At 28.8% G+C, this 15,553-nt stretch overlaps 1 protein-coding gene across 1 annotated transcript; it reads left to right on the top strand.

Annotated features, from left to right (window-relative positions):
* The first annotated feature begins 7,120 nt into the window (after positions 1 to 7,120).
* On the top strand, positions 7,121 to 11,776 carry LOC111307949 (sugar transport protein 13-like). The gene is made up of 5 exons (XM_022906325.2): positions 7,121 to 7,384; positions 7,600 to 7,922; positions 9,326 to 9,450; positions 10,406 to 10,697; positions 10,829 to 11,776. The coding sequence occupies exons 1-5, from the start codon at positions 7,249 to 7,251 to the stop codon at positions 11,540 to 11,542; spliced, it is 1,590 nt and encodes a 529-aa protein (XP_022762060.1). The 5' UTR covers positions 7,121 to 7,248; the 3' UTR covers positions 11,543 to 11,776.
* Positions 11,777 to 15,553: the final 3,777 nt, after the last annotated feature.

The raw sequence follows: 15,553 nt of genomic DNA, 5'->3' as shown, positions 1-15,553 counted from the left end.
TATTAGCTCAAAGCTTGGCACCAACAATATCATTTCGAGCAATGTTATTACTGTAATTAACTTTTTATGTGGGGATATATACTAACTTTGTCTTTGAACAACAAAGTTAAGCTTTAGATATATGCAAAACATTTAGCTACACAGAGCTGAAGAGATTTGAACTTTTTGTGAGAATTTAGCTTTCAACTAGCCTAATAAATCAATGCCAATGAGAAAAAAATAATTCAGGTAGAAAGTATTTAACTATTTTTTTAAAAAATAAATGCTCATAGTATACATAACATTCAATTTAACTATTTTTTTAACATCAATGATCTTAGTATACAAAACAACCAATTTGCTAATGATTCACTCCTTTTTAAGTGCAGACAATATCCACAATAAGGGAGGAAAAATTGTTGCAACTCAACTTCAAATGCCAGTTGACCTTTTTTATATGTAACTTTAAAATCCTTCGGTAAAAAAAGCAAAAGATCAAACATCGAATACAACAAGAACGGTCAAATGTGATTATGTGATAAGTAAAACAAATAGAAGAAGAATTGTTGCTACTCAACTTCAAATGGTGGTTGACCTTTCTTAGGTGAAGTTTTAGAATCCTCTGTAAAAAATAATAATAACAAATGATCAAAGATCAAATACAACATGAATGATCAAGTATGACTGTATAAGAAGCAAAACAAACCTAGATGGCTGGATCTGAGTTTTGATTATCAAATCGAAGCTTGAAAGGAAAAAAACTAAAAGAAAAGTCAAACAGAACTGTCACAATCGTCTATTGATGTCGTAATAGTGGTTGAGTTTTGACCATCAACGAAAGGAAAGGAAAGCAAAAGAAATGATATGTGAGAATTATGAGTAATGTTGTTAATTTCGTTTCAATACCTACCATCTAGTATGCTCTAATTATACCAAAATACAATACACTTAAATGTGATTTTTTTTTACTAAACTTGGTACCAAGTAATATCGATTATTTTCGTTGGTTTTGGCTAATTTCAGTGAATTTTGGTGGATTAGCTTGTTTCGACCAGTACATGAATGTGAAACAAAATTTGTAATTTTGAACTTGTTTTTTGTTATTTGATTATTTTTAACCTAATAAAAGTAAAACTAATTCACAAAATAGCCTTTGAAAGTTTGGTTTCTCTAATGTTTTATCATAACTTTTTTTTGTTTTATAATTTATTTTTTTTGAAACAAAATTCATAAGTATTTCAATCTCTTTTAAGAAAGAAATTATGCTTCCTCTTTAAAATTTAACAATCATGAAGCTAAGGTTAATTTTTTTCATCTCTTTATTTTTATCTTAATATTTACATGAAAAAAAATACTCATTTAAATATCATATGATCAGATTAATTGTTTAAAAATATCATGATAAATTGATGATATTATTTTTTATATGTTTAAACTTATGATAAATAGCATTCGTAGTCCCCAAACTTTGGGTCAAATTCTATTTTGGTCCCTAAACTTTAAAGAGTTCTAATTGAATCATCAATTGTCCAAACGTATACAAATGTAGTCCCTTCGTCTATGGAGCCATTTAAATTGACAGTAAATGCCAGTTGGCATCACATGATGACGTTAGCTAGCATCTCATGTGACAGATAAGGGATCAAAATAAAATTCTCTCAAAGTTTAGGAACCAAAATAAAATTCTCTCAAAATTTATAAACTAAAGACAAAACTATCTCCAAAATTTATATATTTCGTATATATATTTTATAAAATATTAAATTTAAAATTATATTTTTATATTTTTATTGTAATATAGTTTGTTAGTTTATTTTTATTTTTAATAGAAATTAAATTAACATAAGTTAAAAGTTCAATATAAGTTTAAAAACAAAAAAAATATTTTTTATTAAAAATATTATTTTACTCATAAATCATAATAAAAATATTATTTTTTATCCATAAAATATATTTTTTAAAATATTAAATATCTGGGTGTTATGGCTCATGTGGGCTCAATCGAGGCTTAGACCTTAGGCCCATAATAAGAATGCATAATGCACATGTAGGCACAAGAACCACCCAAACTACCCCCATGAACTACCCAAACCATCCCCATAAACTACTCAAACCAAGGTAAATGCTTCTAAAAAGGCCCCAGATGGACTATGCCTAGGTGCAGGCACACCAAGCCCTAGCAAACCTAACAGATTAAACTTTTTAGAAGGATTTGGACTTTGTTTCTATCCATTTAGATCTTAAAATTAAGTTGAAAATTTCAAAGTGAATTTGTTAAAATTACATATCATTTTAAAAAATTAAGTAAAAATTTTACATCGATTTAAGAAATTAAATAAAAACTATATATCATTTTAAAATATTATGTAAAAATTTTCATATCATTTTCAAAAATAGATTTATTAATCTATTCAAAAATATAAAAACTTTATTTTTATATAAAATAAAATATAATTTAAAACATTTTTATTTTTTATAAAATATATTTTTATAAAAAACAAATATTTAATATTTAAAAAATAAATTATTTTAACTTAATTTTAAGTTTTGAATATTTATTAATTTTATATAATTTTATATTAATTTTACAATAATAATTATTATTATTAATTTTATTACAATAATTAATAAGTGATATACTCTTATCAACAAAATAGTAGAAAAATAGCTATGGAATAAAACCCCCATTTGGACACAAAAAGAAAGGAAAAATGTCTTTTTCTTTCCTTTCTTCCATTCTTTATTTCCATAAATTTTCCATCTTTCCAAAATTGATGTTTTGATTCCCTATCTCTTCTTTTTGAAATTCTTTCACTAGTGAGCTTTTTCTTCTTTTTCTATTCTATACCCATTTTTTTTATTAGATTATCATTTGGCTTTAAACCCATTTTAATTATGCTTAGTTTTAGTATGTTCTTCTTTTTCCTTAACCGGTTTCAATTAATTTTTATGGTCGGTGCTTTGTTGGAGCTAGGGAAGCTTGTTTTACGGGCTTCATATCTATCATTTCTAGGGTTTTAAGCTTGTTTAATGAATTCGTTTCTTTAAAATAGTCATGGAAATGAACTTAAGATTTTTTATTTTTTAGCTTTCAACTAAGAATTGGATGGTTCTAGGGTTTTCGGTGTTAGCTTAGGATTGGAAATATTTTTACTAATAAAAAAATAATGCAAAAATATGTAAATATAACTTAAAATTATATTTTTTAAAAATATAATTTATTAGATAGACTTTTGTTTTAAATAGAAAATAAATATTCAAAACTTAAAATTAAGTTAAAATTAAATAAAAATTCTATTTTGGTCCTTAAACTTTGAAAGAATTCTATTTTGGTCTCTTATTTGCCATGTAAGCTGCTAGCTGACGTAATCACGTAATGTCAGGTGACATTTGCCATTAATGTAGATGGTTTTATAGATGGAAGGACTACATTGGTACACATTTGGGCAATTAAGGACTCAATTAAAATTTTTTAAAGTTTAAGGATCAAAATAAAATTTGACCTAAAGTTTAGAGACCATGAATGCTATTTACTCTTAAACTTATTTATTTAGTTTTTTTTTAAGATATTGCATATTTATTTTGTAAATTATTAGTAGTATTATTATATACAAGTTTATGTATATTTATAAATATATTTGTATTAAATTAAAAAATATAAACTAATATACAAAAATAATTAGTACCAGTATATAATATTTTTAAATAAAAATATTATTCGATATGATATTAACAACTTTGACTTTGAGATGTGTTGTGGTTTGCAAGGTGAGATGATTGGTGTCTGGTGGATGGTGGCATCTACTTGGCATGAAGTTGTGAGATGTTTGTGGTTTCGATTTATAAGGCAAATGAAGAAGTTAGGTCAAGCTGCGATAGCTATTAGAAAAGGTGTAAAGATTAAGGAAATCTAAAATGAGATGAGAGTTAGGGTTAGCCGTATAGAGACAGGAGTTACAGTTAGGAAATTACTAATTAGGGACTAGAGCAGGATAATTATTTCATGTTGGTTTCTCAGTTGATTCGAGTATGGAAATTCAAAATCGTAAAATCATTATAGTCACTTAAATCAAAGACTTTATCGACTTATCTGATAAAACTGCAAAAAAAGACTCAATTTAGTTTAATTGAGAATTTTTTTATTTTGTTGATTTAAATCGTAATAAAAAATTATATAAAAATTAAAGAAGTGAATGAAAAAAATTATTCTTAATAAAAATGAGTAACATAAAAAAATTTAAAATTACAATCTAATATGATTTTTTTTATTCTTTATACAAATATTTTCAAAATTATAAAATATAAAATTTAATTTATTGTTATTGTTGATTTAAACCGATGAATACTCAAACAAACGTGCGCCGCAATCAAAATGCAAACTAAGTAGGGAAGGGAAGGGAGAGCGGAAACCGACAAGTTGTTTGGATTCCAGGAAGGGACGTTGGCTTGTTTGCGGAGTCAGATGGGAATAGGGTAAGTCCAAATCAAGGTGAAACGTGGGACTCTTTTTTTTTTTTTTTTTAATTCGGAAGCTACGTCATCAGAGCCACGTGGGTTGAAATGGCCACAGCATGTGGCGTTTATACGTGATAAAGTACGTTATCATTTCATTACTCATGTTGTTAGGTGATTAAAATAAAAAAAATTATAAAAATTTATGATTAAATCGTTAAATTTTATAGTTAAATCATCAAAATAAAAACTCGATTAAAATTGTACCTTATTTTTTATTTGGTAAACATGATGGCATTTGATCTCATATTTACAGTAGCTTCCCAAAAAAAGGCATATGAATGTCTTTATCAGTGCTTTAAGCTCTTGCATAGAACTTTCTCTCCTAGAAATATTAGGCTTTTTAACTGTTTCAAGTGTGATAAGATGTCCTTAGAATTTTCAAAATTAAAGTGAGTTAATCAAGTTGGGTCAAATCTTGAGGGAGCTAGCTAGCATCCTGGCAAGTTCTCAAGCAGCAGATATTGATTGAGCTTTGTTCAAAGCATATACCAAAAGATGGCATGGTCTGTAGTTTTCACACCACACTTCTCATGGTTTTAACTCATCATTTTGCAATTTTCAACAAAAAATGGTCCACAAAAGTGGGTTTTTTATTTTGGTTTTATTGGTGGATTGCTAACATGATCTTAATGTGATATATCTTCTCTTTTTTACCAGCTTGTGTTTTCAGACTTTGAGTATAGTCTAAAACTAAAACCCAAACAAAAACTAAAGCCCATGTTTTAGTTTTCCACTCGGTCAAGGTCTAGACTTTTTGATAAAAAAAAAAAAAAAATCAATGCTGTGTGAGAGGGACATTATTAGCGGAAAAGATAGCTATATACTTCTCTTCAAAATACTTATTAAGACTATTAAAAGGAAAAAATAACCCTAAAATTTAAATTCAATATATTGTTGATTCCATTGTGTTAGGCTTGTCTAATTACTTTTACTCATTGTTCAATACTTATTTGTTTAGAAACAAGAAATATATATAATAGAGAATTTTGAAAATTAATCTCTCTAATCATAAAAGTATATTTGATATTTCATATATTTTTATTGTATTTATTTTATATCAAATACGTATAAAATAAAACATTATCAAATCAACAAGCCAAACACAAAATGTATTTTTTATTTTTACTAAATTTATATATGTTTTTTTTTTGTCAAAATTTTAAATTATATTATTTTTATATTTTATATTAATTACATATTATTTCATTGTATCATGTCTAAAACTAATAGATCTACGTAAAACTACCAGTTAGCTTTGTTCTTCATTGATTCAAAATTTGTAACTGATTATCCCTCTTAAGGCCAACGTGTTAGACAAATGAAGTACAACAAGTACCTTACTTATCCCTACCTTTTCGCTATCTTCCTTTGAAATATCCTCCTTCGATGACCTTCCCTTTCCTCTTTTTGGGAGAATTTCACAAAATGTTATATATATATATATATATATATAGTTTGCAAGAAATAAAAAATCTAATTATATATGTCATCATCAGTAGCTTCGTAAATAAATAATATTATTACTTAGAGCCCCTTCAATCATTGGCTTTATCGAACTTGCATTTGGGGTCAAAACAATTAATACTTTAATTAATGTCAGTGTCATTTTGATCCCAAACATGATTTTGATATTATGAGAAAGAATTAAGTATGAATAACATTTTCGCTCAGTTTGGATTACACTGTAACTTTTGTTGCGGTGCAATAATTAAACACCTTTTTTGTTATAATTATTTATTTGGATAACTTTATTATGATACGATTAAGTATGCATTAATTAATTTTAAATATCTAATTTTATTTTTATTTTTTACATCATCATTATCATTAATTTTATATTCAAATATATATTTAATTATTAATTTAACCTTATAATTATAATATCTAATTTTATTATTATCGTTATTTTTAATTTGACTAAAATCAATTTTATCACTCATTCAAATTAATACTCCGACTCCAAAAATAATTACTGTACGCTGAGATGAGTCCTTAGCACACTAAAATCAAGTCCAAGATTGAATGATATGAGATTATTAGCAATTAATTTTGGATAAGAAGAGATTATTAGTTCGTACATCATATCTAAGTATTGGCGTTTGGTTTCCTCGAAACCAAGCCATTAATTGCAGGCTGTTAAATGCTAAGGATACAGTTCCCAATCCTTTGGATAAACATGGCCCATCAAACCCCCCTCCCATGGTTTTCTTCCCTTCATTTTTTTCCAACACCTTAATTGGGTCAACGAGTTCGTCTTTGATTTCATCTTTTCTTTTTCTTTCTTCTTCTAATTTTATAATGCAAAGTTCTCTTCATTTTCACACTGGAGAAATTCATTCTAAGATTAATAACAAAAACTTAAATTCGCTTTGTATATAATATCCAATTAACAGTACACTACCACCATTAAGTGCCGTTGGTTGACCAACCAGCCGTCACAGAAAAGAAAACAAAAACCCAGCAGAAAAAAAAAAAAACAAAAAAAAGACAAGTCAATAAACACGTGGAAAGATCCTGATGGTGGTAACCCACTACGTCATCCAGTTTCGTACCTCGTTGAGGTGTTTTTAACTGTGCCCATCCACTTCTATGAATCTATATAAACCTCCCTCCTTCATTCATTCTTGCCTATTCCTTTTCATCTCATACGCTAATCAAAACTCTCCCACTTTCTTCTTCTTCATTTTAGAGAAAAGAAAAGGAAAAAGGAAAAAATATAAATATTGAGCTTTGTGTTCTAGGTGATATAGTAGCATGCCAGGGGGTGGATTCTCATCGGTGCCACCGACGGGGGTGGAGCTCGAAGCTAAGATAACTCCCATCGTTATCATTTCTTGTATAATGGCCGCCACCGGTGGCCTTATGTTCGGTTATGACGTCGGTGTCTCTGGTAATTCTTCATTTTTCATTGCTTGCATGAAAGTTTACAGGATTAATACACAAGATCATGAAGAGGAGTTTAACAAGAAAACAAGTTTTTTTTTTTTTTTTTTAGTTTCATTAAATTGTTTAGTTTTCAACTTAATCACTTGTCTTGTCTTGTAAAAAAAATTTTCTTGTAATTATTGAATTGAATTAATTAGATGAGTTATTGTTTTGATGAAGGTGGCGTTACATCCATGCCCGACTTCTTGCAAAAATTCTTCCCAGTTGTTTATCGAAGAACCAATGACCCTGGAATCAACGGAAATTACTGCAAATATGACAACCAAGGCCTGCAATTGTTCACTTCATCGCTTTATTTGGCTGGTTTAACTGCCACTTTTTTTGCCTCCTACACCACAAGGAGCCTTGGTCGGCGGCTGACGATGTTGATTGCTGGTTTCTTTTTCATTGTTGGTGTTGTTCTTAATGCTGCTGCTCAAGACCTAGCCATGCTTATTATTGGCAGGATATTGCTTGGTTGCGGTGTTGGTTTTGCTAATCAGGTAATTTCAATAAATGGGTATTTACTATGGACCGACCTTTATGACCCAACGCTCCATAAAGTTAGAATTTTAGTGTATGCTTGTTATGTTTATTTTATGTTAAATGAGTTTAAAATATAAAAATTATCCTATTATAATTCATATATTAAATATAAAATATATATTTTTATTTTTATCAAATTAATTTTTATTAAACTTTTAAATCAATACTTTTATATTTTTTTATATCATTTTCGTATTATCATTGTATCGGATTTAAAATGATCATTTTTACAAAATTCCAACTATTGGTTGATTAATTAATCAAGTTGGTTTGGTAATTGCATTATTACTTTGTGATTAATTTGCTTTCTTTCCTCTTAGTCATCAGCCAGTTTGTTTTATACATGTGATTGTGACCCTTTTTCTCTCCATTGGTTTAATTTCAGAAGATATCATGTGAAAAATATCTTTTGGCTTCGGTTTCGACCGGACAAAAGTGCTTCAAAAGCATGTTTCTCTACATTTTCTTCTTGCTCATATAATCTTTTTTTATTATTATTTTCTTAGATAAAATTATCCTTTTTTTTTTAAATCTTTATAAAAGTCTTTTTGTGAATTACGTGTGATGCTTGTTGACCCTTTTTCGTTTCCTCCAGTCTTGTGTGTGCACATTTTTTAATTGTTTATCTTATCTTTCTGTATTTACTTTTTTTCTTTTATGGATCTTTTTGTATTTACTTGGACCTTAAATTCAACTACCCCATGTAACCAAACTTGCCGCTGATGGAAACGGCAGGGTACATAAGAACCAAAGGTTTTTTTTTTTTTTTTTAATTTTTAAACCTAAAGATTATTATTATTATTATTATTATTATTATTTTTTGGTCTACAAAGACTTGGCCTAATGATTGAGATGCTTGATGAGAACATAAAAAGTTTGGCTTCGAACGAAACTCTCCTTTCCCCAATATATCATGTAGACCAAAAAATGTGGAACCATGTGTCTACAATTTGAAATTTCGAATATTGAAAGTTAATTTTATATATTAACCGCCATAAACAATTTATGAGGTTACTAAACATCTTAATTGAGGAGAGGCTTACTCATATATATATATATATATATTAGTTGATTCGATAATTTATGTATTATATTTATTTATTTTGTGTAAAATATATATAAAATACAAAACTTATTATGTTACAATTTGTGTCTACAAATTAAACACAAAATATTTTAATTTTTGTTAAACACATATATAATTTTTATTAAAATTTTAAATTATATCACTTTCATTTCATATTGTCATATATTGTTTAAAATTAATAGATCCAGCATTAGCCCTTATATTTAATTAAAACTTGATTTAGTTTAGATGTGGAAATTTTGAATTTAATATTGCGAATCATATGTAAAATAGGCTGTGCCACTGTTCCTATCAGAGATAGCACCCACAAGAATTCGTGGAGGGTTAAACATATTATTCCAGCTTAATGTCACCATTGGAATTCTCTTTGCCAATCTTATCAACTACGGGACTGCCAAGTAAGCCTCTTTCTCCCACTTACTCTTATTATATGTTTCTTCATTTTCATAAAAATTTTATCGGTGGAGCTAACAAGAGAAACTACTGATATGCTTTTCTATGAATTTAGCATTATATTCATTATGTACTATGTATATAGTTTTTGTAACTGTTGAAATTAAAAGGGTACGAAGTACACATGCCCTGTTTTAGTCTCGATTAACTTCTCTTCCTTGGCATATTTCTCGATCGACAGTCGAAACCTGTTAGCAGTTGACACATTAGAGTAAAAAATTTGCTTTCTTACTAACCAAGTAAAAAGTCTGGCAGATGGTAATGTTTTTCCTGGGAGGCTCCAAACCGAGTTCAAAGATGCCATTGATAAGTCTAACTTGGTTATTTTAAGCAGCAGCTTCCTGTTGCTCGGTCGTTTTCTTTGGCTGGAACAGCGTAGTCAATATGCATTTTTGAAAGTCTGTTTGAATCCAAATCGAGTACTTTGAATTCTAAGACTGTCAGATTTGATAATTCAATTGATTCTAGTCTGGATAATCCAAAGGCTAGATCTGTGACCTTAAAATTTTAATATGTTATGCAATTAGTTTCAGTTGTTACCAACAACTTTGAACTCATTTATTGTCGTAGTAATTTGCATATGTGAAGAACCACTGACAAAATTTGATGTAATGATACTCAGGGATTTTGCTATCTTGTTTGTTGCCAATAATTCCTTTCTGGTTGATAACAGTATCCTTTCAGGGTACAAATTTATATGTGAACTTTTAGGAGAAAAAAGGAACCTTGATTTGCTTTTTAATAGGACAACCATGACTCTTAATCGTTGCTCATTTCCACGTTTAGGAAATAATAATGTTTTTTAGGGAGCAGTCATCAGTCAGTCATTTCCTTCTGCATTGCAACTAAATTCTGGCTTTTCTGCTAAATATCATTGATTGCTTTGCTTTGCAACGACAGAATTGAGGGGGGATGGGGTTGGAGACTATCATTGGGATTGGCTGGTATTCCAGCACTTCTCCTAACCGTGGGGGCCCTCCTGGTGGTTGACAGTCCTAACAGTCTCATTGAGCGTGGTCACCTGGAAGAAGGAAAGGCTGTGCTCAGAAGGATTCGGGGCACAGATAATATTGAGCCTGAGTTCCTGGAGCTTGTCGAGGCAAGTCGTGTGGCTAAACAAGTGAAACACCCTTTTAGGAATCTCCTTAAACGGAGGAACCGCCCCCAACTTGTCATTGCAATTGCCTTGCAGGTTAGTACTTTGCTGAAACTTATTGCTGATCTGCTTCAAGGTTTCCAACCAATGATAATGTTGGAACATGTCCGGTTGAGTAATTCTTACTGATAAGCCTGCTTTTCTATTAATTTGGATACCTGGAACAGATCTTCCAACAATGTACCGGGATCAATGCAATCATGTTTTATGCTCCAGTCCTGTTTGACACACTGGGATTTGGCAATGATGCTGCCCTTTACTCTGCTGTTATAACTGGGGCTGTCAATGTGCTATCCACCATTGTTTCCATTTACTCAGTTGACAAAGTGGGCCGTCGCGTGCTGTTGCTTGAAGCTGGTGTCCAGATGTTTTTCTCTCAAGTAGTAATAGCAATTATTCTAGGAATCAAGGTTAAAGATCATTCTGATGATCTCCATAGAGGTTTTGCAATCCTAGTAGTTGTTATGGTATGTACTTTCGTGTCAGCCTTTGCATGGTCTTGGGGGCCTCTTGGTTGGCTGATCCCTAGTGAAACATTCCCCCTGGAGACCCGCTCGGCAGGGCAGAGTGTGACTGTTTCCGTTAATTTGCTCTTTACCTTTGTTATAGCTCAGGCTTTCCTCTCAATGCTCTGCCATTTCAAGTTTGGAATCTTCTTGTTCTTCTCTGGCTGGGTCCTAATCATGTCAATCTTTACACTGTTCCTACTACCGGAGACAAAAAATGTTCCAATTGAAGAGATGACTGAGAGAGTGTGGAAGCAACACTGGTTTTGGAAGAGATTCATGGATGATGATCATCAGGGAGCAGCTGTTACCAATGGTGATACCGCAAAGAAAAATGGACATGCTAATGGATTTGATCCAACTTCCCAGTTGTAAATTTGAGATCTTTCTCATTTCTAGAATGAATAGACGCATTAGGGAATAGAAAATAGATATAGGAATCAAAGAAATGTACGGTTAGTGTCATTTGAAATTCCCGGTGAAATTATTGTGAAAGTATTTGATGTATAATGGTTGCTATCAAAAATCAATCGTTGTGAAATAGATATTACAGTAGGGAATTTTTTCCTGCTGAGATATAATCATTCATTCACAGAATTTTAATCTGCAGTTGATCTTAGATCACTATGTTAAATCAAAATAATCTTAATTTCCAATTTCTCTCTGCTCTAACCCAAAGATGAGAGCAAATTCTCTAGATGAATTACTCTTGTTGATCTGCTATTGGTGTATTTTCATCCTTAACCAATGTAATTCCCTGTTAGGAAATTATCATCGACAAAGTTATCATTTACTGGGTACCAAATGAAATCCTAAAAGGATCAGAGATGAGAGAACAACACGCACATTATATTAGGATGGCCACATGTAACCCCATATTGTCCAAACTTGAAGGTTTCTTGTTGACTGATTTTCGGATCCGTTAGCATGACATTAGTGCCAACGTCTGGAAGTTGCAGGTTCGAATGAGATTCGTCGTATAATATTTTTTTCAGCCAAATAAGTATAAGGATGTAAGTTCAAGGATAGATTAGAAATTAAAAAAAAAAACTTGAAGGGTTCTTCTCCCTTTACACTGTCCATTTAGCCCCAAGTGGAGTGCTTGCCAATGTAACACGTGAAGTTTTAGTCTCAGCAAAATTTCCACTAATACTACTACTCTCTGACAGTTATTGCCATGTGCAAACACAACTTGGGATTTTTTTTGAGATTGTTAGTGCACATAAGGTAGATTCTGAAGTAAAGGAATAAGAGAATGTCAAGTTGGTAAAAGGTCTAAATATTTAATGACTTTGGGTCATGTATGATACATAAGATTATTTATAGGATAGGATGATAATTATTTTATATTATGTTTGATTTGTATAAAAAAAAAAAGGATAGGATTACAAGGGAAATTAATATCTTCTTGGCATAGGATTATTCAATTCTTTTCAAGTAAAGAGAATTATTTTTAATTATAAAATTAAACTTATATGTTTAATTATACCTTTAAAAATTATATCAATAATTTAAATTGTATAAATTTAAAAAAAAGATAATTTTGATAAATAAATAAATTATCTCATCTTAATTCTTATATACATCAAACATAAAATAAGATAATATTATTTAATCTAATCCAATTTATAATATCATCTTATTTTATCGTGTCATAATTTTTATACTAAACATGAACTCAACTTGTATTGTATAGCATTTCTTTGAAACTGGTACTTGAAAAGAAGCTACACCAGCAAATCCAGATCTAAATAATTGTTGTTTTCTACCCTCTCCCCCCCCCCCCCCCTTTTTTTTTCTGATGAAAGGAACAGGAGACGACAAGAAATGAAGTTGTATACTTGAATTTGGGAGCATTATGTTATCATGGCACTTAACACTAAAGAAAAATATATATGTAGTGCCAATGTGCAATCATGTCAGTCTAACATTCCTTGTCGATTATGAACGTTGATTGTATCTGCAATATTTCTACAACTCGCCCAACAGCCTCCAACATTCTTTCCTTGCAAGCGTTTTCGAGCATTGCCCTGAAGTTTAAAACAATATGGGATAATGATGATGTAAACAGCAAGAATGGGTGTGGCAACAACCGCTCATATATTGCTTTAGAATTTGTTTATTTTTTTTTTTTTCAGTGTTGCTATTTTGTTAAGTCATAATCAATAATCACAAGTCCTTGTACCTTTAATATATCTTCCCAATCTTTTTTTTTTTCCTTCCTCAATTAATTTATTAGTGGTAGTTTGTTGAGATCTGGTCTGTTTCTTCTTAAGATGTAATGTCAGTAGAGGAACCAAAAATGCATGATTAACAGAAAAAATAAAAAATAAAAAGAAAACAAAAACATCTGATTATTTTAACAACCCATTCTAGCATATTATCTACTACTTGAATAAAATGCTAATATACCCGCTTCCTTTTACCTTTTCATTTATGGCATATTTCTCTACTTCAAATGATCAAGAGATTGTGAAAACACACACAAATGAGTTGTTATTGAGTGAACTGAAATCGGCTCAAGACTGAAGGTTTCAAGTTGGAATCTCATTTATTATTAAAAAAAAAAAGGAGATAGTACAAAAAACTCTACTACGTTGCTTTAATAACATGAATACAAACTCTTTTTATCATAAATGTTTGAAGCATAATTAGGTGACATTACTTGATAGTAAATGGGTATTTAGTTTGCAAAATCTTAAATTTCAAAAATAGAAAGTTATTTTCGAGAAAGTATTGATTCATGACAAAGAGTGATTTTTCATGACATGAAATTATTAAATTTCTATATTTGGTTAAAAAAAAAGTCAAATTATTTAATAATTTATTTTTATTATAATGTCTTTCACTATATAATAAACATAATAATTTGTAAAAAAAAAATTGACAATTAATGCATTTCAAATCCGCAATATTTGAGTGGCTAACTATAAAAAAATTGGTTATCAATTACTATGTTAAGTTCATCCAAGAAACGCAGTAAATAATTTACAATTATTATGTTTCAAAGCCTAAAAACATAGGATCCAAGTGAGATATTAAAAAAAATTTCAAAATCAATTACTATGCTTCTATTCCAAAAAATGTAGTAAATACGATAATAATATGCAATCAAGTTGCATTTTGGAATTCCAAAACTCTTACCCTCATGTTTATGATGGTTGGGGTGAGCTACTGAATGTCATCTTCCCTTTTTTTTTTTTTTTAAACAGAAATTTATAAAATTTTGTATTAAAATAATTAAATAAAAATTAAAAAAATTAAAAAAATAAATTAAAAGTAGATCATACATAAATTGTGTAAAATTTCAAAAAAAATTTATATATTTTTTAGATAATTATTTTTTATAAAAATTTTAATAAAATTTTTATTTGTTGAATAAATATTGATTATTGATTTTCTTGTTAAACTCTATCAATTCATCTATTTTTATTTTTTATTAAAATTTTAATTAAATCATTATTATTAAAAATTGTATAAATTTTACCTAAAAATTTTTTTAAAAATTATTAAATACACTAATAGTAAAGTTTTTTAATTATACCAGTGAGGTTAAAATGATAAAACATATCTTTTATATATTTAAAATTTCAATTCAAAAAAAAATAAGACATATGTCATCATTTTAACCCCATTTATGAGTTAAAAAATTCATATACTAATGTATCAAATAATTTTTTAAAATTTTATCTAAATTTTATCCAATTTCTTTCTTAAGTACTTGATCAAGAAAACAAACTTATAATAATAATAATAATAATAATAATAATAGTTTTCTCCCTCTCATTTAGTTTCCAAAATTAGTATTCCACTTACGTGCCAAAACTATTTTGGCTTGTTCATGGTTTCCGGGCTTTAATCAAAAGATATATATATATATATATATATATATATAAATAATAGAATAATAATAAAATAAGTAAGAAGAAGAGAAAAACTTGTACCCTGTTGTCAACGATTTGGTCAACTGAGGGTGTAAGTCATTGGGAAACGTAGTGACAAGGCAATAACGTTGCTCACCAAATAATAAGGCAATTAATGTGGTTAAATACTGTATCGCTTTGAACAAAAATATAGTAAATAATAATTATTATTATGTTTTAAATAGTACAATTCCAATATTGAGTGTAAAAAAAAAAAAAAAAAATTAACCAATTATTTGGTTAGCAAATACTGTATTTATGTTCAAAGAAACGTAATAAATAATCATAATTATTATGTTTTAAAACTTATAAACGTAGTATTCAAATGAAAAAGAAAATTAATGAGTTATCAGATATTATGTTTATGTTCAAAGAATCATAGCAATAGAAACATAATAAATAATCACAATTATTGTCTTTTAAAGCCTACAAATGCAATATTTGAATAAAAAATATAAAAAAG

Source organism: Durio zibethinus, chromosome 22 (assembly GCF_047325235.1).
Source record: "Durio zibethinus cultivar Kanyao isolate XHJ-2024 chromosome 22, ASM4732523v1, whole genome shotgun sequence".
NCBI lineage: Eukaryota > Viridiplantae > Streptophyta > Magnoliopsida > Malvales > Malvaceae > Durio > Durio zibethinus.
This window is presented reverse-complemented; position numbering and strand designations above follow the sequence as displayed.

Excerpts from the sequence above, each read along its gene's own strand:
- LOC111307949 (XM_022906325.2), top strand. The coding sequence starts at position 7,249 with ATGCCAGGGGGTGGATTCTCATCGGTGCCACCGACGGGGGTGGAGCTC. Across the intron at positions 7,923-9,325 it reads GTGTTGGTTTTGCTAATCAG|GCTGTGCCACTGTTCCTATC; the intron begins GTAATTTCAATA and ends TATGTAAAATAG. Across the intron at positions 10,698-10,828 it reads TCATTGCAATTGCCTTGCAG|ATCTTCCAACAATGTACCGG; the intron begins GTTAGTACTTTG and ends TACCTGGAACAG.